Below are 24,841 nucleotides of genomic sequence, written 5' to 3' on the forward strand. Positions count from 1 at the left end.
TAAAAGGTAAATTTAAGAATGGAAAGCCTTGTAAAACTGTTTAAAAAGTAAATGGGTATTATGACATCTTTTCATAAAGGGTTCTTTTTTGGAATTAAAGATGCTGCGTACCACAATGATCTCAGAAGTCAGTCGGTCAACAGTCCCTCATCTTAAGTTTAATGCTGCCACAGCAAATTAGTGGTACAAGCATGCATATTCATGCTAATGATAAATAAGGCAGCTTGGCGATCCAACAAAATCTTAGATATTTATTATTAGGTCCTTGAATTGATTTACAATGGGCACTCTTCAGAAAATTTCAGTAGTGATAGCTACAACTTTTGTGCATACAAGCAAAGGAAAAAAAGCCAAACATTAAATTAATTTCTAATGAAAAAAATTGGTTTTATTATCCATGATAAATAATTTAATGTTAAAATACATATCACACAACAATCAACTAGAAATTTGCCCTATAATCTTTTGTTGGAGAATCTTGTGCTCAACAAAATGAGGAATATCTGTGTTAAGATGGAACATTTTTAAAAAAAACTTTGACAGCTAGAAGGATTATCAAGCACCCCCAGGTCAGATATACAGTAAAATCCTTCTATTTAGCTCAATATATTTTCATCCCAACCTCAGAGGTGCACTCCTTAAAAGGTACCAGCGTGATGCTATTATTTCCCACACCAGGAATCCTGAGTGCCAGTATAAATTTACCATGGGGTTATGGATTATTATTGTGTCTTGAACCTGGACCCTCTAGGAGCTGGACTGATACTGCTTAAATTAATTTCTTCGTATCATTAGAAACAGCAAAGATAACAGACTTCAACGCCATCAATCTAGGCTGAATCCAAACACAGGTCCTTGACATGAAAGGATAGTATGCTAACCCACTGTGACACTAAACTTACAAAAATTCTGGCTAGTGGTTTATTTTCAAGTTCATGTAATTGACACTGAGGGATGTGTGTACTGATTCCATAATACAATAACGTGTGCTTTCAGAACAGAACATGACATTCTGATTGGAAATATTAATAATGAAGTGCTTAAAGTCCACAGAACAGCAGGTATAATGTTGATATACAGGTAGAAAAAGTATAAAATAAACAATTGTTCACTAGTATCCATGAATATGGCATTCTGTAATTTCATTTCTAATATGGTTTCTCCTAACTAAAATTATAGGGCACAGAATGAAACCATTTGGCCTATTGTGCCTGTGCCAGCATTTGTGAACTTCTTATACTTTTGCTTCCCCATTTGTTCTGTATAATGAGCATATGGCACAAAGGTGCAAGTGGTGTATTTACTTAAGAAAAAAAGACAGTTATATATATTTTTCTTTCCAACTGTACAAAACTCCATTGCCCCTATCGACCAGCTCATATTCTCTGTACACTGTCCTTTGGATAATCCCACCCATCTCTTATTTTTAATTCATAAAATATACTTTCTCTCTGTTTGTATTTAAAGCTATGTACAGAATTATAAAAATGTTTCTTTTTATAGGGTCATGAGGAATCTGTACAGGGAGATGGAGGGGGAGGACAAAGATGAAAGTAGCTTCGTTCTGTGGAAGGTGATGGTGGACAACTTTCACAGTTCTCTTCTGCTGACATATATGGACTTCGAGGGGTAGGGGGTGGTGGGTAAGGATCTGAATCAGAGTTCAGATCCACATAGTATTTGGGACTCTTCCACCGGCTTGTGGTATAGTCACTATCGCATACATCGGTACTGCATGGAGTTGTTGGTGGTGCCACACTTTGCATAATGTAATGTCTGTAAAATTGAAAAATAGTTGTTGAGTTTCTCTTCAATTCATTTCAATAGTCAAAAACTATTTACCAAAGCTATGATTTAAGGTGTGTATTTTGCTTTAAGATTTCTAGAATTGTAAATTGAATGCATTCATACTGCTTATTAACGCACTAATTCAAGTGGTCCATCTCCTGCTGTCCTGCCACTAGCTTAGCTAGTGACAGACGTGACAGTAGACCAATGACTGCTACTGTATCATGCATTATTTGGAGGTGGAGAGGATTGTGTAAATACAATCTTATTAGCCACTTCACAGGCTTGGTAGCATTACTCTGATTGCAATTAAAATCATAGAACACTTTATTCATATTTAGCCCATTGTTCTGATCTAACTTAAAAATTCAACAAATTCTACCAATGAGGTTAAATTGAGGGCATTTATTCCCCCTTCCTACTACCTCCTCACAACAACTAATTTCCTTGGCTGAAATCTCACGCTGTAGCCAGACCTTCATGAATACTACCCCCTGGTTGGTTCTCTTGATTTTTATTTCCTTCTTGTGAGGAAATAGCTGCCCTTTGCAGGTTATCTCCTTGTGGGGACATATTGAAGAATTATAATCTAGCTTGAGAGAATCCTAATTTCAAACCTATATTTTCTTACTTGATTTTATTGCTGCCTGTGCCTCTATCAGCCCTGAGCTTGCTGACCTGCTCTGGCACCCAGTCAAGCTATGTCTTGATTTTAAAATTCTCTTCTCTATTTTCAAATCCCTCCATGGCTTTGCCACTGCCTTTCTCTGTAATATCCTCCAGCCCCACAACCCTTCATGATATCTGCGAGATATCTGCGCACCCCTGATTTTAATCGGTCCAGCACTGGTTGCCGTGCCTTCAGTTACATGGGCCCCAACTCTGAAAGATCCTCCTTACACCGTTCCGCCTGTCTACCTCGCTATCCTCCTTTCTGACATTCCTAAAAACTTACCTCTTTGACCAAGCTTTTAGTCATTTGACCTGAATCTCCTTATGTGGCTCAGTGTCATTCCTTATTTTATAGTGCTCCCATGACGTGCCTTAGGATATTTCATTGCATTAAACGGCGCTATATAAGCTGTTGTTGTTGACTGCACAATTTTAGCATATTGCTCCTTTTAAAAATCATCACTGATGCACTAGATTTCCACCATTAAAATACAATGACATTATACTATTTCCCCCAATAATCTGTAACATTAACTTTATTATTTAATTGTGAAATAAATGACATTACATCATTCAAATTGCTGAACTCAGTTATGGCCTCAATTTCTATCCCCGCAGCTACACTTATGATGGCATCTGTCATACTTTATTTCTATAAATTTTTATAAGATACATTACTAAAATAAAGATAGACTGATTCTGAAGTTGATTTTTTTCCCCTCCACAAGATATTCTCACAGTACAAAGAATAGCTTCCTGTGTGGTCACACTTTTCAGTCATTAAACTGTCCTTATCAAATAGTTCCATATCCAATCTGGGCTGTTTCTGCATTGACAAAAGATAGAGGGTGAAAAATCAATGACAGTTTGGACTTCAAGAGACCTGGCTGTGGAACATTTATTAGTCTAAAGTGGTATTTTCTAGACACTTGGAAATACTGGCAGAAAGGCTTTGCAACTGCAGAAGTTAAAAAAAAAGGTCTAATGAAGTGCTCTTCCAAAAGCTGAGAATGTGAACTTTTCATTGGCTTTAACAAGCACACACTAAACTGTATGCTGTGTTCAGCATTGAGAACTTCAGCATCTCAGCCATTACACTACATGCCAGCATATCTACCCTTTGAATGTTTCTGCAACAATTGCTAACAAATAGATTTTAAATAGCCAGAGACATGTGCTTTATACACACCTGTAAGACCTTGTAGTGGAAGGACTGTTGGAGGAGTAGCACACTTCAGTATTATAGAGAGAACGATCAGTGGCTGGAGATGGAGGTGGGTTTAAAATCTATTAAAAAAAAACAAGTGATTCAGAATGTTTGGAATTGTTTCTAAACATTTAATATATTTGTTGCTTTTGTGCAGGGCAAGTGGTAAGAATCAACTAACTAAATTAACACCAAGATAAACCCTTGAACATAGATTTTCCTTGCCAAACTTCAAATGGAAGTTTCCATCGTATAACCAGTGTTTATCTCATTGACTAAAATGAAGAAAACAATCTCATGTTGCCTGCTACTTCAGTAATGTATTGTCCATTGCCTACCTTCCCTGGCAACTCAGCTCACACCGATGTCATTACGTGAGCAGAGCAGGTATTCATCGCTCATCAATGACATGCCCAATCAGCACCAGTGTATCACTATAAACCCTTCCAGCCTTAACCTGACCTCTCCGATCCTTGGAAACAGACCTCTTATTCAACTTCCCACCGCCCCAGCCCCAGCAACCCCCTCGCCACTGGTGGCTGTGCTTTCTGCCACACAGGTTTCAATTTCTGGAATTCTCTCTCGCTTTTAGCTCTCTCTCTACTCCTTTAAGATCCTCCTTTATTCTCACCTCTGAACAAACTTTTGGTTATTCCTCTTAATCTCTCCTTCTGAGGCTTTGCTCCTGCTTTTTCCCTCCCCTTATGCTTCCCTCTACAGTGCAAAAGAACATTTTTTAGATTGCAGGTTCTATAAAAATGTAAGTTCTTGCTGTTAGTAAATGTAAGGCTCAGTGATGAGCCTACAACTAAAATTATTCTGAGAATCACCTAAGTCTGTCTATGAAGTGCAAAAGTCCTTGATCAAATCAAACATGATATTTTGGTATTTGGTATTTAAATATTACAACAGAGTATCAAGTATCAGTTTCAATTTGGCTCAGTTGTTTAGCAGCTCCACATTTGATTTAAAAAAAAAATCTATCTAGCCTCTCCTCCACTGCAAGTAAGTGAACTTTGCCAAGTCATATGCAAGTGGATACTAACATTGGCCAATAGGAAGAGAAAAACCAAACTATGATGCTGCGTCTTCAAATTTTCTTTTTTGCTTTTTGTGGATTCAGTGGAATTTTTAAAATTCTAATTTTAACTTTAATGTCTTGAAAAATGACATGCCATCGGCAGATAGTGTACAGAGTGGAATAGGTTTATACCATGCATGAAGATGAGAAACATTTGAAGGTGAGATGCCCTAGACTGAATCTTACACTCCTCCTAGTAATTGAGATAAGGAGGCACTACAATAGAAAGGCAATGTGAATAGATATCCCACACAATCCTTTCCTCTACAAAGGTTTGCAATACAACATTTCTGCTTAAAGGAAAAGGCAATTTAGCTCTCAGTTGTCCAAACATACAACTTTCTTATTAAAGATCAGACAAAAAACATGTAGTGAAAACTTACACCACATTAGGGAGAATAGAAAAAAAGATCAGGGGGAGAATTTTTCCTATGGTGGATGGGCTGGGCTAGAGCGGGTGGGGGCAGGTGCGGAGCCAATCGCTGCCTGCGATCAGCTGTGCGCTGCCATTTTCACAGGCAGCCCAATTAAGGCTCGCCCAGCGTAAGACACGGCCGGTAGCACTCATGTGCACGAAAGATCAGCCTAGTGAAACTCCTTCTAATATAATCCCTTCTTAAGTAAGGAGACCAAAACTGTACACAGTACTCTAGATGTGGTGTCACCAATGTCTTGTACAATTGTAGCGAGACTTCCCTGCTTTAATATTCCATCCTTTGTGCAACAAAGGCCAACATTCCAATTATCCGCCTAATCATTTGATCTACCTGCATGCTAACTTTTCATGTACAAGGACACCCATATCCCTCTGTACCAGAGCACTCTGCAGTCTCTCTCTCTACTTAATATTCTACTTTTCTATTCTTCCCACGAAAGTGTGCAACCTCACATTTTTTTCACATTATACTCCATCTGCCAAATTTTTGCCCACTCACTGTATTCTGTTGTAGGCTTTTTGTATCCTATGTACATTGTACACTGACAAAGAAGTAACTTCAGAAACAGATCTGCATTAAATGCACTAAAGCACATACAGCAGGAGTTTTTAATAAAATGAACGTTATTTCAATCAACAGGGAATCTTTGTTTATGAATTCACTCCATTTCTGTACATCAATGTATGAGCCGAATCGGAAGCTTGGGGAGGAGGCGTATTCTTATAATTGACATGGATATTGAACGCATAGAAATGCACACCTGTGGATAGAAGGTTCCTTTTGTACTCGATGAACTGCTGGAGGAGGCTCCGGTCACATGATTTCTATCATACAGTGGGGCCCCATTGCTCCCTCCCATTAGACTCATGGAGCTGATCATGGACTTGCCACATGACATGCCTACACAGGACAAAATAAAATTACAACGTCTGCACAAAAGACTCCCAAAATGCAATCAGAATTGTGTACTAGCATTTTCATTCCAAACTTCAGTGATAGTTTTACACACATTTAAATGAAAATTAATACTTAACCTTTACATTTTACTTTGTCATATGAAAAAATTACCTAATTCAAAAATGAAATCTCAACATAATTTACATATGAACTAGGAACAGGAGTAGGTCACTTGGGCCCTTGAGCCTGCTCTGTCATTGAACAAGATCATACTGATCTGATTGTCACCTTAACTCCACATTCCCACCTACTCCCGATAACCTTTCACCTCCTTGCTTATCAAGAATTTATCTAGCGTTCCAAAGACTCACAACCCTCAGAAAAGAATGCTCCTCATCTCTGTCTTAAATAGGTGATCCTTATTTTTAAATAGTGACCCCTTAGTTCTAGATCTCCCACAAGAGGAAACATCCTTTCCACATCCACCCTGTCAAGGCCTCTCAGGATCTTATATGTTTCAATCAAATTACCTCTTACTCTTCTAAACTCCAGCAGATACAAGCCTAGCCTGCCCAACCTTTCCTCATAAGGCAACCCGCCCAGTCCAGGTATTAATCTAGTAAACCTTCTCTGAATTGCTTCCAATGCATTTACATCCTTCCTTAAATGAAGAGGCCAGTATTACAGATGTGGTCTCACCAATGCCCTATATAACTGAAGCTTTCATTCTAATGCAACATCAAATCTGATTACAGTAACAATATCCTTCCCCTTCTTTAAGTGCTGAATTACGTTAGGGTACAGTTCCATGAGTTTCAGAAGTCCTTTGGTACATTGCTCAATTGGTCATTCTCTTTAGCTGAGTCCAGGCACTGTGTGCTCTAACCATGTGAGAGAGCATCACAATGACGTCTGGGCCTGTCCTCACCTGATTTTCACACATACACATTTTTCCCACATGGGTCATAGAAGTGTTGGCTGATCCCCCCACCTCCCAGGATGGTGAGTGACTTGGAGGGGAACTTCCAGGTGGTGGTGTGTGCATCTACCTGTTGCCCTTGTCCTTCTGGATGGCAGTGGTCTTGGCTGTCTAAGGTGACTTCCTGCAATGCATCTTGTAGATGGTACACACTGCTGCTACTGTGCATTGGTGGTGGAGGGAATGAATGTTTGTGGATTTGGTGCCAATCAAATGGGCTGCTTTGTCCTGGACGGTGTCAAGCTTCTTGAGTATTGTGGGAGCTGCGCTCATCCAGGCAAGTGGGGAGTATTCCATCACACTCCTGACTTGTGCCTTGCAGATGGTAGACAGGCTTTGAGGAGTCAGGAGGTGGATTACTTGTTGCACGATTCCTAACGTCTGACCTGCTGTTGTAGCCACAGTACTGATATGGCTAGTCCAGCTTAGGTCAATGGTAACCTCCAGGATGTTGATAGTGGGGGATTCAGTGATGGTAATGCCATTGAACATCATATGAGGCAAGCATGCTTATTGTCAGTTGCTGGCATTATGCATTATTTTGGCAATTTAATGTCATTTTCTATAAATTATATGGCATTATTACAGGAAACATAAGATATTATTTGTTCATTTGCACATAAATATGCACTATTGTTTAGAAACATGCTAATTGCACCTCATTTAGAATCATGCAAAGCAAATATCAAATAAATCATTATCATGGATAATCTGTAGGAATCCTTACCAGTGAAAGTGCCATGCTGTGAACTGCTGGGAGCAATAAAATTAAGGGGAACATGTGGGGTTCCACTGATATATTCATGTGGAAAAGGTCCATTGGGTCCCTTGTAACGGCGACAGACGACTCGCTGACAGACGAAGTACATACCACCCATTACAAAGAGTGAAAGGATTATACCAATGACAGGTCCAATTGCACTGCTATGAGACTGAAACTCATTCACTGAAGCTTTAGTTAATTCTGATGGGAAGTAAGCAGATTTGGTTGAGAAGTTATTCCAAAATCAACTCAATCACCAATGTTACTATTTACATAGCAAATATAATCAGAACATCTTAATATTTGAATGTCTAAAATTTGAAGGTTCAATATTTGTTATTTGAAGGTCTCCAAGTGTTGCAACTACTGTACAGCATTATGAAGGACACTGAGAAAAAGGAAGTGTCAATTTTAAACTGGAAAGTGTCAGCTTGGCTCAGTTGGTACCACTCTTGGCTTTGAATTAGTTCATGAGTTCAACACATAAACAAAATTGACACTTTAGTGCAGTGCTGAGAGAGTGTTATATTTTTGGAAACCAGATGTTAAATCAAGATCCAGTCTGCCTGTTTTAGTGGATGTACAATATCCCATGACACCATTCAAAAAAGAAATGGTGCTATGGCCAACATTGTTTCCTCAACCAGTAACAGTTTAACTTTATCCACCTCATTTAATGTTGGTGGGACCTTGCTGTAAACAATTTGTTTGCCTAACTAAGAATAGTAACTGCACTTCAATAGGATGTGAGGCATTACTGGGAGATTCTGCGGATGTGATAGGGTGCTATTTAAATACAGCTTTGTTGTTACTTTCTTAATATCACATACTTGCATTAATAAAATGAGTAACTATGCTTTTGCAAAATTGAATTTTTATCTGCACAGAGTACCAATGGGGCAAGTATGATATTTGGCACATATATTTACAGATACATTAAATATATATATATATATATATATATAAAATGGGCCTCAAGTGAAATCCACTTCCTGCAAAGTTTACAGCTGTTTCAATTTAGTAGCATTTCAACTCGAGCCATAACAAAAGCTATTGCGGGAAATGGAAATATACTGATGTGGTAACATCTGTATGCTATACCTAGCCAGGGTGTGTGTGAAGCAGAAACTGGGTGCGGAAAAATTGGAACTTTCCACTCATCATCTTAATGATCACAAGAGTAGCAAAAGAAAAATGACTTTAAAAAAAAATTGCTGGACCATCTTTCAAAAGAATGCTTTACATGTTCTGCTTTAAGAGCTAGAACATGTGCTTTCCAGTGCATCCCGAGGGCCGCAGAAGTCTAAAATTCACTCAGTGGAGGATACTAACCACAAAGAAGTTCATCTGAACTATCATGGCAATCAGGAAATGAGTTGCAACGTTGCTTCTTCAAAATGCACTGACCACTGTTGCAGCGGAATTGGTTGGGATGACAGATCACTGGAATTAAGGAAAAGTGCAGTTATTTACCAGCCAGTTTTGAGAATAAATTAAACATTTTTAAATCCTGAAAACAAACGAGGTAAAACTGGCCAGCCTGACATTCTCTGTACCTCAAATGGAGCAGTGCGGAAATTTTACTAAAAATATATTACAGCAAGATTGCATGAATAGCTATTAATTAAAAGAAACGTATAGGTGCATGTACTTTTGGTATGAAGTCCTGCTAAAGTAAAATCCTGTTGGTTAGGAGAAAGTAGGTAATTTGCTTTTATTTTCCTTTTTTTTGGAAACCTGCCATTTTGGATTTGGATAATCATTTGTGAGTCATTCATCAAGCCTCATCTATGAGAGAAAGAGTATCACTTCGCTGTTACATACACTGCTTTTTGTGAACAAGACATACCTGGGCAATTTTCCACATTGCCGGGTAGATGCCAATGTTGTAGCTGTACTGGAACAGCTTGGCTAGGGGTGCAGATAGTTCATTCACATGCCAGTGAGAGAGAAAAAAATTACTACAGGAAAGAATTTCCACGTGCCAAATAACCAAAGAGTAAATTCACCAATTTTGTGATTTGTCCCAGGGAGAAAAGGTTGCAGGCTACACATAGGACTACAGTCCAATTACACCAGTTCTTCAACAGCAGCTTCCTATTGAGAGCACAGGGTCAGCACATTTACTATTTAACTTAATTCAAATGGCTGTCATACTTAAAGGCAAAATTAGGCCAAAATGAGAGGACATGATGCACATAGGATAGAGAGAACCTGAGACCTTAACAAATTCAGTTAGGTTTAAAACTATAGAATGTTGCATGAGTACTTCAATACTGGCCTTACCAAGCAATTAACATGTGACTCGGCTTTTATCCGCACTTCTTGTTGCCCTTTTTAACTCCTTTAGAGATGTTAAGCAGGGCCAAATTCTACATTGGCATTTTCTTCCAACATTCTGTTGCCCTTTATTCAATTCTATTTCTTTGCAAAGACTAGCAATCACAGAAATGCCAGGCCACTTGTCTTGCAGTTACAATATTTTCAAAATGCACGAAGATCTGAATTAATTATTTGGTGCCAGATCGATTGGATCACTCTAACCATGTTAAATGTTTTAGCACATTTTTGTTTCACCTTTTTGCTTTGACATAACACTGCCTCTGCGATGTCACTTTTTGCTGTTTTCCACTGGAAAGTAACCAACCTGTTCAGTGTTATCCAAGACTCGCAACGATTGGACAGAAAATGCCAAATGATGTCTTTAGTGGCAAACAAGACAAAACCGACATTTATTTTTTGATGAAGGACTGAATTTCAACATCAATTTCAACATGTGATTAAAAATTAGTCTAAACCACACCATCCAAACAAACATTCGTTTGAATACTAACTGGTTAATAAGATTAAAAAGAAAGTTACCAGCACAGTTTTCCTCGTCCGATTTATCCTGACAATCTACTTCACCGTTACATCGTAAACGTCCATCAATGCATTGGCCCTTTTCACACTGAAAATGGTTGGCAGAACAGATTGGGCAGTTTTCCTCATCACTATCATCATCACATTCTGCAAAGCCATCACAACGCCATGCCATTGGGATACAATCAATCTCTCCAGTAGCACAGGTAAATTGTTCTGGTGAACAGGTCGGTGGTTCTGAAAGAAGATGCTCATTATTCAGAATAAGCTTTTCATTGTTAATGTTTTAAATTTTGTTTTATCCACTGAATGTGCATTTCAACTGGAATATCATAAAGCTATAGGATTCATAGTTGAATCTGTGCACTTTATCTTCTTTAGCACTTCTCAAGCACTCATTTTTTGCCCTCCCTTTTCATCTTTTTTGAAGGTGCAATACATGCTTGAACATGTTTATATTTTTTATCCTTCTTGGGATACCGGTGTCACAGGCAAAACCAGCATTCATTGTCCATCCCTAGTTGCCCTTGAGAAGCTGGTAGTGAATTATCTTTTCAAATCACTGCAGAATGTGTGGCAAAAGTATTTCCATGACACTGTTAGATAAAGAGTTTCATGGTGTTGACCCAGCGATGATGACGGCATGACAATCTATGTCCACGTCAAGATGGCGTATGATTTAGATGGAACTTGGAATTAATGGGGTTCCCATGTGTTTGCGGCCCATGTGCTTCTAGGTGACAGAGGACATGGGTCTGGTAGATGCTGTTGAAGAAGACTTGGCATGATGTGATGCCAGCACTATTGTCCCCATTTGCCATTCTTCAAGTGTGAACCAAGAGACTAAGTTTCAACAGGTCAAGGAGTCAATTAGGTGGTCTCCTAGCAGTGCCACTGATACCAACATTACCCAGGTGCCCTATGTGAAATGAGTTGAGTTCACCTTCTCCGATAATGCAAATATTTTTCAAAGCACCCTTGCACATTGTTAACATGACCGAATTTCAGACATCAGCAGTCAGCCAAAAGTGGACTGTTCATAGAGTAGTGCTGGCAGGATCTTTGGCATTGGGTATGTGATGGGTGGAGATGATGCAGTTACAGAAAGCACCGGGAAGGGGTCATTTATGAGGATGGCAAGGGGGTGGGGGCGCAGATATGATTCCAGGGAAGGGGGTTTTAACATTAAAAAAAAAATTAAGGCTTTCCCTTCCCAAAACAAATGCTGTATTGCTGGAGGGGTGTGTGTGTGTGTGTGTGTGTGTGTGTGTGTGTGTGTGTGTGTGTGTGTGTGTGTGTGTGTGTGTGTGTGTGTGTGTGTGTGTGTGTGTGTGTGTGTGTGAGTGTGTGTGTGTGTGTGGGGGGGGGGCGGCGGGGGTTGCAGGGGGCTGCTCAGTTGCTCCGATTACATAATGGGAAGTTCAATAATTTAAGAATTTCTGGGGGAATCTCAACCTTGTGTAGTTTGTGTGAAAGCAGATTGTGCCCATCCTGCTGGCCAACCACATTGTTTGGGATGCGCTATAAGCCTCAGGCTACCATTTCTGATAATATCGGAGCCACCTGCCTTTGAATGATCAGCCTCTTATGTCATGGAGCAGATACAGTCAATCCTCATCTTGCTCTTGCACACAACTTTTTAGTAGGTGTCATAGGATAGCCATTAGGATGGGAAATGTCTCCTGTTTAAACTTTCTTTTTCTCCCTGGTAGGCGCAATCGGTTTCATGACTGCGGGAAGGCAGGTTGCCATCGTCCGCTCAGTCCGCCACAGTGGGCCGCATTTCCATTATGCACACCCTCAAGGGTAATATTAAGACGGATAACTTAATACAGGTCCAAATAGAGGTCAGAATCTTTATTTATAGATCCGGAGAGGGCAGAATTCAAAATTCTAACAGCAACATTAAAGAGAAGGGATTTTTCAAAGATATATTTGCTTGTAAAGAATGCCAATGTTTATTCTAGAGTAATTTAGTTTTTCAAACGATCAGGACTAAGTCGCACTTTGTGACTTCAGTCGAAGAGCAGATTTTAATGTGGACTGATATGTCATTGACTTCCAGATAGTGTACAGTAGTATAATATGCCAAAGAAAGGGATTTAAAATCATAAAACTGTAGTATATGGGTACAATACCTCCACATGTCAGTAGGTTCTGTAACAACACCAAGTGTACTGGACATGAGCATCGTGGTGTCCCATCACCTTTTGCAATGCAGATATGTGAGCAACCACCATTATCACGGGAACAAGGATGTGAACCTGTGAAGAAATAACTCAGGACTTCAATGCCAGTAATAAACGCTTCAGATCCTTATCCTAATCTAGTTCACCAGAGAGTCAGGTTTACAAAGTAACTACTCCAGATCATAACTGAAAGTGTTGGAAAACAAGCTGCAGGGTAAAGGCAGCTCCAGTGTTAATTAATTATGTTTAATATATACAGATTGCTTCAAAAGATCATGCTGAAAATGTGATATCTAAATACATTTGATTCCTTGTTATTTAATGGCTATGTTCACCACCTAATTACTTTTGTTATTTTCATGCATAAATTGTAAAATTTGCAGGCAGTTATAATTTGTATTTCATTCACTGTAAATAGCAGCAAACCATGATGAACTGGATTGTGTGAATTGCACAGGTTTTAACAACACAAAATGTTGTGTCCCAATACATTTTTGGTTGTTTTCACTGCTGTGCAAGTTTGACTTTATTTTGTTTTCTCTTTTAAAAAAAGTGCCTGAAGGGAGCAGTTTAAAAGGTTAATGTTTGATTACATCTGTCAGCAACTGTTGGACTACATTCATTTACAATATTAGCCAAACATAGCCATGTTTTGTGATATCATAAAATAATATCTTGTGCATTTGTGTTATAAAATTTCAACAGTATTAAACAAAGCAAACTTACTAAATTCTTCTACATTCAGTTCTTCTACTGCATGGATACCAGTAAGGTGAACTATTCTGCCCTGAATTCTTGTACGGTGGTCTCCATTAATCTTTTCTATGCACTCAATCATCTGCTGTTGACGGTCAATCCAATAAATGTAGTCACCAAGTATAGCAAGTCCCATTGGTTGAAGGATGCTGGAATCCTGCAACGTCAGTCTATTGGCACCTAAGTAAATTAACCAAATTCTTCTTTTTAAAATGTCATCATGTGTGTACAAAATGCCACATGAAAATATGCCTGAATTATTTATGAAATAGCACCAAAACCAACAGATAATGCATTCCAAGAGTAGATGTGGATTTGCACCTGAGATGTTCCATAAACAAGTTTCTTTCAGGAAGGGCAAGATTGGAAAAAGAAAGATCTGAGGAAAGTCAACTGGCGTTTCTTTCATATTCCTCCTAGCAACCAATAAAAAAATCAGGATTGAGAAGTGTTAGAGGTCTTCTACTTGTTGCCCAACATTAGAATATGAGAAACCTTCAAGAGGGAAAGGGATTAAGTATAAATATTCGCAACAAACATGAGGATTTTCTTTATGCTTTAGTGTGTAACCCCATTGCTAATTTCAGCCAGAGTGGAAATGGAGACTTGTAATTGGCCCCAATAGTTCTGAAATTGGTGACATGGAAAGAAAGGATCAGTCATGGTTCTGGATTGTGAGCACTGCCTGGTGACCCTTGCTGGAAAATGCACCTACATGGTTATTAGATATGAAGTCAGTAATGGTTCTTCTGGGATACCTCCAGAGTTGAATAGCTTGCTGGCTGACACTCAATCAAGGTTAATATTGGACACATTTGGGTGATTAGACACTATGCGCAGACTCTTCCATTCTAGAGACTAAGGGTAGAATTTTCCACGCCCACTGGCAGCAGGCATGATAGGTGGTATGCGTGGACAATATGGCGCGATCGGTTTCATGACTGCGGGAAGGCAGGTTGCGATCGTCCGCTCAGTCCACCACAGTGGGTCGCATTTCCTGCCAACGGTCGTCGGGGAGCTCATTGTAATATATCAGCATATCATTAAAAGGCCATTCCACCAGGCTCTTGGACCCTTGCCGGATCGTCCGTCCACTTCAGTGGGAAAGCACGTCAACATGTTTCACAACACTGCCCAGGAGCGACAGCGAGCCATGGCTGGTCGACGCCCAGTGACACCCAGGATCGATAGACGCCACCTGTCTTTCCTGCAGATGATTGAGAACCAGTGTTGCTGACAACTGCGCATGTCTAGGGACCTGGTTGTTCACATCTGCTACTTATCGCAGGACTTGGCGCCAAGGAGACATGGAGGACATCCACTGCCAGGGGCTGTGAAAGTGACCGTGGTGCTCAATTTCTATACTAGTGGCTCCTTTCAGGACTCCACAGGTGATCTCTGTGGATATTACAAGCCACTACCCACAAATGCATTCATGAGGTCACGGATACCACCTTCTCGAGGGCACACATATTTGTGCATTTCACCCAAGGCTGTGACAAGGGCCATTGGATTCTCCCAGATCTCGGGATTCCCACAGGTGCAGGGTGTGATTGACTGCATCCATGTGACACTCAGGTCTCCATTGCTACGCACAGTGGACTACATCAGCCGCAAGGGATTCCACACACTGAATGTGCAACTTGTATAGAACTGCCAGAAACACATCCTGCATGTGTGTGCACAGTTTCCAGGGAGTGAGCACGACATCCTCAATTGGCCATAGATCCATGGAGTCTTCCAGGGTCCACAGAGTCTATAGGAAAGGCTCCTCGGGGTCAAGGGCTACCCGCAGAGGCGTGGCTGATGACACCTGTGTGGCAGCCTCAGATTGTAGCAAAGCAATGGTATAATGAGGCTCATGCTGCAGCTCGCAAATTGGTGGAGCAGACCATCTGGATGCTGAAGATGAGGTTCCAGTGCCTGAACCGGTTTGGTGGAGCCCTGAAATACAGCCTGCAGAGAGTGTCATACATCTTCATTGTCTGCTGCGACTGTTACAACTTGGCACTGCAATGGGGAGACGAACTGATTGAGGAGGAAACGGAGGAGCTGCAGAAAGCCGACAGGGATGAGGCTGAGGAGGTCCTCGGAGGCGAAGATGATGGAGATGAGGCCCTCACACTGGCTAAACATGGCAGGTGCACTCAGGAGGCACTCATAACTGCTAGATTTGTGGAGGATGTTGACGACATGCAGTGAGGTAACCCCAAAGATCCTCACATTGCATCTGTGAACATTTGACTCCAGTCTGGCTTATGGCAGTGCAAATACCCTCTGTGAGAATGCTCATGTCATGGAGACACAGTGGACGCCCTAACAGTTGCTCGATTGCAGGAGGATAATGATGACCTGCAGTGAGGACACTCCATAAATCTTCACATAGCCTCCGAGAATGCCTGCCCCTGTCTGGCCGAGGGCAGCTTGCTTGCGCTCCGTGATCAGAGTCATATCATAGAGACACAGCCATGAAATATTAGAAGTTCTGATGCTTTGTCCGCCTTCAGTGCCTGAGCCCTTCAGTAGCTGGAGCACAGCATCAGTGGGTCACAGGTGCTGAAGAGATGGGGGACAACTCCTCCTTAAAAGGTGCTGAGAGCACATCGAGAGAATGAGAGAACACTGGCTTCTGCCCACTACATTCTGGCAGCAATGACAAGCACCAGAGGTAATGTAATGTCTCCAGAGAGTGAGAAGCCGGACCATCACTTTAGTCTGAAGGCTGCACAAAGCACATGGAAGAGGCCCTGGACTGAGACACCTACATTTTATCTTGTGCATAAAGTTTTCATATCTGAGTGGCAAGAAAACTGCTCATCAGAACAAGGAGCCATAGGCAGGGAGACATTCTTGGGAGTTTACTGACAATAGTGAACAGTATGTACAAGTGATTAAAACCCATGCTCAGTATCATGAAGAGGTATTAATGTATATAATGATATTGGAAATTAAGTTTTTTTTTAAATAGCGGTTTAGTCTGTGTGTGTGTTAATTGGATTAAAGACAGCTAGTCTGGGTGATTTGATGTGTGGTAGCTTTGAGATGTAAACAGTAAGGTAAAGGGTGCATTTGCATTTTGTTGAGTAAACCATTCAAAGACTGGGGGTGAAATCTTGCACCTCATTAGGAGACACCAAGCAATGTTTATATTACTAATAAAATTGGTACTATGAAGGGGATTCAAAGGGCCTAGTGATAAAATGAAATTTTACATTCAAAGGGGAAGGCTGGGAATAACAGAAAGGAGTTTTGTATGCACAGGTTAGAGGCATGTAAGATCTAAGCCTGTAAGCCTACCACTGTGTCTGCAAAGTAACAAATTGAAAGGAACCTGATTTTGAATTTGTAAGGTAAAAAATGCTTTGCCTGGTGTCTGTTTAAGTCTATTGGTTATTGTTGCCTTAGTGGAGATTAATTTGGGAATTTGTTAATGTTATGATAGTAGTCATCAGTAGCCATTTGTATGTGTTTAATTCATTGCAAATTTATAAATGTCTCATTTAGTTTGATATAAAAACCTCTCAAGAACTGGTGGTCTTATTCTTGAATTTAGAGCTGCAACTCAATACATACCAATTGAAAATATAGGTTATGGCAGTTGTTTAAAGTTTCCCTCTGGGATTTTAAATAACTCAGCCTTTAACAACTGCTGTGTCATAACACCCAGGCTGTGCAACTAATTCTCCTTAACTTTCCTAACCCAGCCGCTGTGTTTTGTTGCTCCCCGGACATCCACAGCAGAGGTGAAGGCAACCCGCTGAGTGCGATGTCCTATCTGTAATGACTTTCGTTGATGTCCTCTGGAGGGCCAAGAATTGCAGGGCCCGAGCCTGCTTTCAGGATCATGCTGTGTGGCGATGGCACCCTCCTCGGTCTGTGGAGCTGGAGCTGCTGAGGTCACATGAAGAGGGGAGTTGGATTGGCAGGTCACTCTCGGAGTCACCTAGATGGATGGGCCCGGAGTACGCACCTGCTGATTGTCCTCCCTACGGGTGGCCAGGGGCTCCAGGCTGACTCCTTGAGGAGCAGGGATAGCTGGACTAAGATCGAGCTGCCCAGCACCCCTCTTGCCTACACAAGGCCACCTATGGCATCAGGAATGGAGTGAACCCATGCAGCAGTACTGGACCAAGGTCTCCATGGCAGCCGCCACCCTACCAGTGTTGACCTGTGTGTTGGCATGTCGGCACTATCACCTCAGCCTGAAGGCGGACAGACTACTTCATCGTGCCTTGCAATCCGAGGTGTGCAGCGGATATGCCTTCCTGAAGTAAGCTTACCTTTGCAGCTCTAGCAACTGTGACATGACCGAGTCCAGAGGCTTGTCATCTGACTTGGGCTCAGCAACGCACTGGCCCCCAGCAGTCCTCCAAGTGCCGCACAACTGGGAAATCCCCGCTGCCGCCTGCTGTGGATCAGACTGTGCCATGTGCTCACCAGGTTATAATCCCGGGGCTACTCTAAAGCCATGTCCCACCAATGTGTGTGCCTGTGCATTGGTGGAGGATGTGGGTGAGCGCTGTGATGGGACTTCAGGAAGGGTGCCTCCAGATTCCTCTCCAGAGGTTTCTTTGGGGCTTGATTGGAAGCTCTGGGTCATGGACCCTATCGGCTGTTTGGCAGATGTGCCTGCGAAACAGGACACATCACTCACAGCATGGTTGTCTGTTAGATGTCGCGCTGCTGGATCCTCACTGTCAGGAAACTGACAGAAGATTCCGCTCTATAAGGCTGGCAATGCCTATGGGCCTTTCACTCTAGTGAATAGTACTTTAGTGAATAGCACTTTCGGAAAATAAAGGTAGACAAGGATGAATAAAGAGAAGAAAACAGTCAGGAAGGTCTTCACGTTTGAAAAAACTTGCTTTGGACCTTAGCTTATAGCGTCCAATGACTCGCCTTAATATTCATTTTCATTACAACTAACAGTAACACTTTGGCTTGGATTTTTGAGGAGCGGTGGAGACTTATCCAAAATGGCATTGGGACCCCAGATCCAGAAGTCATGTCTCCATTTCCAACAGATTCTATTTTTGCCAGTAGGGAAAAGGAAGTGGGATGTGATTCACACAATCCAAACCCAGTAGGGCCGTTTGAACTCAGCACTGAGTGAAATTTAAAAGATGTTCAATTATGATGATCAAAAATTAAACATCAAATATTGCTGAACATGCTAACATTCATAGTTTAGGCTTACACGTGAATAAGGGCTACTTGGATAAAGTACTGGACATCAGTTATTGATACTAAATAAATCAATGAAAATGCAAACCGTATGTAATAGCAAGAATTCCTCATTATAAATTGCTGCACCGTAAAGCACTTAAAAAAATACTTATGGAGATTCTATTCTACCAAGACTATGCTTTTTTGAGCAGCCCAGCATCAACAAAAATAAGGCAAGTTTTCCCAGGAGTCAACCATGAGTCAGAAGATTGAGAGTTCAAATCCCACTCTAGACACTTGAGCACAAATATTCAGGCTGACACTAGAGAGCAGTCTTTTGGATGACAATTAAACCGAGGCTCCCGACTGCTTTTCCAGGGGGATGTAAAAGATCCCATGGCACTATTTTGAAGAAAAAGCAGGGATGTATCCCCTGTGTCCTGGCCAATATTTGCCCCTGAATCAACTTCACTAAATCAGACGACCTAGTGGCCATTATCACATTACTGTTTATGTGAGCTTCCTGTGTGCAAATTGACTGCCATTTTTTTCCATTACAATATTGACTACAATTAAAAATTGGCTTTAAAGTGCTTTAGGACATTCTGAGGTTGAGAAAAGTGCCAAATAAATGCAAGGCTTTTCTTTTACCAAAAGGGTAGGTAAAAAAGTGTGGATTTGAATGTCTGCCAAGTTCCAAGTTCAATGAGCTTAGTTATACAAATAATAAAAGCAGATTTAATTTCATAAACTTCATTTAGGTGAAAAATGTCAAATGATATTCTACCTAATCCTGTTATCACATAAGTACAGTGCAGAGCAACTAAGGATTTAAGATATGCTCCTGCTGCTATGAAAAACAAGTCTTCATACTGGCTAGAGCTAACAATGTAATAGGTTTTTACATCTGCCCTATTAGAAGCAAGATTAAAATATAAAAAGGAAGCAAAAGTTTATTTAGCAATAATGTTTGTCACCAAAACTATGGATTAGGAGCCATTATTATTAATTTAATCAATATTAACGTGTGGTCAGCTGAAGTGACTTTGTATCTCTCTCCAAAGTTATATGTTAAATACAGCACACACTGGTACAGAATACAATAAAGTGCTGGTAGCCAACCAGGTACATAAAAAAACCCAAAAGTCTGCTATTGTTTTTTTCACCACCAACATCCGTTTTAAGAATTTTTCCACACTTTCCATTTTGGGTGTCTGGTGTCAACATCAAACAATTATATGTCAGGTACAGAACTGTTGGAAGCAACATAAAACATAAAAGAAACCATCTTCAGTACAAAGAATATGCCTCAGCTCGAATCTCAGGTGAGGACCTCCTACTAACGTGTTTTCAACCATCGTGATTCCTCTCAGAGTAAAATTACTGCCAGATTAGTGCCGATTGGTCTTAAATTAAATGCAGTTTAGTGCTGCAGGCCCATACAAACAAGAAATTGAGCCGAGATTACCAAACTCATTGTGAATATGATCCCTACAGCCAACAGGCTTTCATCCCATCACAGTTCATTACCTTTTATGCTCTTTCAGTCTTATTTCACCCCACCCCGACTCGAGCTGTTCCAGTCCTACTCTGGCCCCCTTCCACAATTCTTTCTCTGGTATATCGATGATTACTTCAATGCTGCTTCATGCTCTCGTCGGGACTTGGAAAAATTTATTAATTTTGCTTCCAATCTCCACCCCTCCATCATTTTCACGTGGTCCATCTCTGACACTTCCCTTCCCTTCCTTGACCTCGCTGTCTCAATCTCTGGTGATAGACTGTCCACCAATATCCATTACAAGCCTACCGACTCCCACAGCTACCTTGACTACAGCTCCTCACACCCCGCTTCCTGTAAGGACTCCAACCCATTCTCTCAGTTCCTTCGCCTCCTTCGCATCTGTTCCGATGATACTACCTTCAAAAACAGTTCCTCTGACATGTCCTCCTTCTTCCTTAACCGAGGCTTTCCACCCACGGTCGTTGACAGGGCCCTCAACCGTGTCTGGCCCATCTCCCACGCATCCGCCCTCACGCCGTCTCCTCCCTCCCAGAAACATGATAGGGTCCCCCTTGTCCTCACTTATCACCCCACCAGCCTCCGCATTCAAAGGATCATCCTCCGCCATTTCCGCCAACTCCAGCATGATGCCACTACCAAACACATCTTCCCTTCACCCCCACTGTCGGCATTCCGTAGGGATCATTCCTTCCGGGACACCCTGGTCCACTCCTCCATCACCCCCTACTTCTCAACCCCCACCTATGGCACCACCCCATGCCCACGCAAAAGATGTAACACCTGCCCCTTCACTTCCTCTCTCCTCACCGTCCAAGGGCCCAAACACTCCTTTCAAGTGAAGCAACATTTCACTTGCATTTCCCCCAACTTAGTCTACTGCATTCGTTGCTACCAATGTGGTCTCCTCTACATTGGAGAGACCAAACGTAAACTGGGTGACCGCTTTGCAGAACACCTGCGGTCTGTCCGCAAGAATGACCCAAACCTCCCTGTCGCTTGCCATTTCAACACTCCACCCTGCTCTCTTGCCCACATGTCTGTCCTTGGCTTGCTGCATTGTTCCAGTGAAGCCCAACGCAAACTGGAGGAACAACACCTCATCTTCCGACTAGGCACTTTACAGCCTTCCGGACTGAATATTGAATTCAACAACTTTAGATCTTGACCTTCCCTCTCCAACCCCACCCCCTTTCTGTTTCTTCCCCCTTCCTTTTGTTTTTTTTCCAATAAATTATATAGATTTTTCTTTTTCCCACCTATTTCCATTATTTTTAAATATTTTTAAATCTTTTATGCTCCCCCCACCCCCACTAGAGCTATACCTTGAGTGCCCTACCATCCATTCTTAATTAGCATTCTTAATTCGTTTAGATAATATCACCAACTTCGACACCTATGGGTTCTTTTGTTCTGTTGTCTGTGACACCTTTTGATGATCTGCTTCTATCACTGCTTGTTTGTCCCTACAACCACACCACCCCCCTCCACTTCTCTCCCCCCACCCAACCCACACCCCCGCCCCCACACCTTAAACCAGTTTATATTTCACCCCTTCCTTGGATTCACCTAGTTCTGTCGCAGGGTCATGAGGACTCGAAACATCAACTCTTTTCTTCTCCGCCGATGCTGCCAGACCTGCTGAGTTTTTCCAGGTAATTCTGTTTTTGTTTTGGATTTCCAGCATCCGCAGTTTTTTGTTTTTCTATTACAGCTGTACCTTGCTTGTCCTGCCATCCATTCTTAATTAGCACATTCTTTTAGATAACATCACCACCTTCAACACCTCTTTGTTCTTTCGTCTGTGACATCGTTTGATTATCTGCTCCTAACACTGCTTGTTTGTCCCTACAACCACACCCCCGCCCCCCCATTTTTCTCCCCCCACACCCTCCCTCCCCCCCACACCTTAAACCAGCTTATATTTCATCCCTCTCCTATTTTTACTTAGTTCTGTTGAAGGGTCATGAGGACTTGAAACATCAACTTTGTTCTTCTCCGCTGATGCTGCAGACCTGCTGAGTTTTTCCAGGTATTTCTGTTTTTGTTTTACATTTCATTACATAACTGATGATGAATTACGTTACTAACTTATTGATTGTCAATTCTAACAGTACCATACTAATTCCAATGTGCCCTGGTTAGATAGCTTTTTGCTGTTATATTGTAGATAATTGCCTCAAAGTTACTCTGAGTGATGTTACTACACAAATATTTCATGCAATCATATCAAATTCCACTCTCTGTATTGTAACAGAGGCACTAATCCTTTTTAAAAAGGCTAAAGCTACCTTTAAATTGCAAAAAGAGGAATATGATCCAAACATGTTAAATATCATTACTACTGAACTTTAGGGACAATAAAACTTATAAAGTTAAGTATTGTTTGCATTTTACCTTGCTGTTTGAGCCATTAATAATTTGGCTACATGATCAATTTAAAAATCCTCTCTTTTTTTTCTATCCAAGAAAATCCAATATTTCAAAGTTAAGATCTCCTGAATCACTGATAAGCATAATTACAACGAAACGATACGAGATTTTTCTAGCTTGAAAACACTCACTAGTCCTGCCAAACTATACAAGAAAGATCAAAGATAGACAGAAACATTATTAAAGATGGATTTCAAAGTTTCACTAAATACAGCTGTGGAAACTCAAAGCTGGAAATCAGTTTTCACTTCACATTTTCAGCAGAATATTGGAACTGTCATTTTATAGAACACAGAGTGAGCACATTTGAGAAGCATTGTGGAGATCTCAAAACTTACCAGATAAATCACTGCTTTCAATGCGTTTCAGATCTGCATCAACCCAGAAGAGTTTCCCCAGTTTGTTATCAATTGCCAAATCAACAGGTCGGATCAATCCAGTTGAAAATAATACTTCTCTTTCAGTACCATCAAGTGCTGCACGCTCAATCTTTGGAGACCTGTCCTGCATGTTTGTGAAGTACATATACCTGCACATTTTTAATACACAACAAAGGAGGATTAAAACAAATATATTGCTGATCAGAGACATTGTCTTGCATGTAAAACTTATTACAATTGTTAAAAATATTTTTTAAAAAAGGGACAAATGGAAGCTGCAATAATTCTTAAGTTTCACTAGAATGGTTAGAGGTTATCTGGGAGAGAATTGGGGTAATTGAATCTGGAGGTGACAAAAAGAATGAATGGGGATTTCAGTGGACATGAACTGAAGAAGTGTAGATGCAAATGACGTTATGAAGGTTAAAATAAATGGACTTTGTGAATGAGGTTATAGAAATTCAGTTCAGGGTCAAACAAGGGACAAAGGTTGTGAAGAGCCTGGTTCAGTACCAGATTGAGGCTAAGCAAGGGGATGGAGTCAGTGTTGAGGGTATGGAGTTTGTGCTTCTCAATATTTACCTAAAGAAACATCTGGCTCATTCAAAATGGAATGACAGACAGTCTGATAGCAGTTGAAAGAGTTGGTAGAGGGATGGATGAATTAATTTTAGTTAATTAATTAATGTTTTGCAAGTTCTACTTCAATAATAAATATAGACAAGAATATGAGTTACCCTCTTTCTGCATTCACAACAATAGCTCTTGGTCGGTCATGTTCTCCACGGAGAACTATTCCAATGGGCTTTCCATTAAGCCTATTAACATTGATGGTGTTGGATGTTTCACAAGTCCAGTAGACAGTTCGACTGTAGATATCAAGGCTTAAGTCATGAGGCTGTATATCTGGGTTTTGACTTTGGTTTGGCCCAGAGACTACCACAAATGCCTAAATAAATAAACGACAAACTTAGGTGGATAAATAAACAATTACTGGTTAACCTTTTAGTGTACATAACACTAGGAAGGTGCCATGACATTCTTACAGCAACAACTTACATGCATTACCTGCGCTAATTTTGAAATGAAATTATTTTCCATTGAATTGAAAGATAAACATAATGATACAAGAAAGATCTCTGTACATAAAAGGCATTTCTGTTGTCCTTTCTTTAAGCATATTTTGGCTTAAAATTGTAGGATACAGAGAGTTAGATAATAATATTTTTGTGCAGAATTTCTTCACCTAATATCAAAATGCTCAATGGCATAATTCCTGTCATGAATGCAACAGAATTTCAGATCACTGACAGGTGCTTCCAAACCTTAGTTTCAGGCCAACCGAACCAAAATTATTCAGTATAAGACATGGAAACAAAGTCCAAAGTTGTTCCTTCTCCCAAGCCCTTCACCCTAACTTATTTGCTCAGCAGTCAGCTTGCTCTACTGTCTCAGAATCAAGTTGCGCTGCAACGGCTGGGAGGATTCACCTGTTAAGGAAGTTCCCAACCACAACTTAACTTTTACCAAATGGCATAATCAAAAAGAATTGACTTATTGGGAAACTGAGCGAGCTGCTCATAGCCTACCAGCATATTGTATGGTGCAGTGATAAGACATTGGGGTAAATTTTCATAGAGATGGGGAGACTCCATGGGGTGGTGAAAATGGCAGAGGTGACAAGATTCTGGATTCCCAAGCCCATTCCC

General features: G+C 40.9%; 1 protein-coding gene across 2 annotated transcripts in view; it reads right to left on the bottom strand.

Annotated features, from left to right (window-relative positions):
* Positions 1-236: 236 nt before the first annotated feature.
* lrp5 (low density lipoprotein receptor-related protein 5) overlaps positions 237-24,841 on the bottom strand; it is a 233,240-nt gene continuing 208,635 nt past the window's right edge. For both annotated transcript variants that reach the window (XM_041197277.1, XM_041197279.1), the window contains 10 exons: positions 23,870-24,081; positions 23,091-23,281; positions 13,602-13,811; positions 12,825-12,950; positions 10,687-10,923; positions 9,157-9,267; positions 7,789-8,025; positions 5,946-6,085; positions 3,650-3,747; positions 237-1,776 (listed from right to left, as the gene is read on the bottom strand). In XM_041197277.1, the coding sequence (XP_041053211.1) occupies positions 1,506-1,776; positions 3,650-3,747; positions 5,946-6,085; positions 7,789-8,025; positions 9,157-9,267; positions 10,687-10,923; positions 12,825-12,950; positions 13,602-13,811; positions 23,091-23,281; positions 23,870-24,081 (1,833 nt within the window). In that variant the 3' untranslated portion in view covers positions 237-1,505. The remainder of the gene's footprint in view (positions 1,777-3,649; positions 3,748-5,945; positions 6,086-7,788; positions 8,026-9,156; positions 9,268-10,686; positions 10,924-12,824; positions 12,951-13,601; positions 13,812-23,090; positions 23,282-23,869; positions 24,082-24,841) is intronic.

This window comes from Carcharodon carcharias, chromosome 10 (assembly GCF_017639515.1).
Source record: "Carcharodon carcharias isolate sCarCar2 chromosome 10, sCarCar2.pri, whole genome shotgun sequence".
Taxonomy (NCBI): Eukaryota; Metazoa; Chordata; class Chondrichthyes; order Lamniformes; family Lamnidae; genus Carcharodon; species Carcharodon carcharias.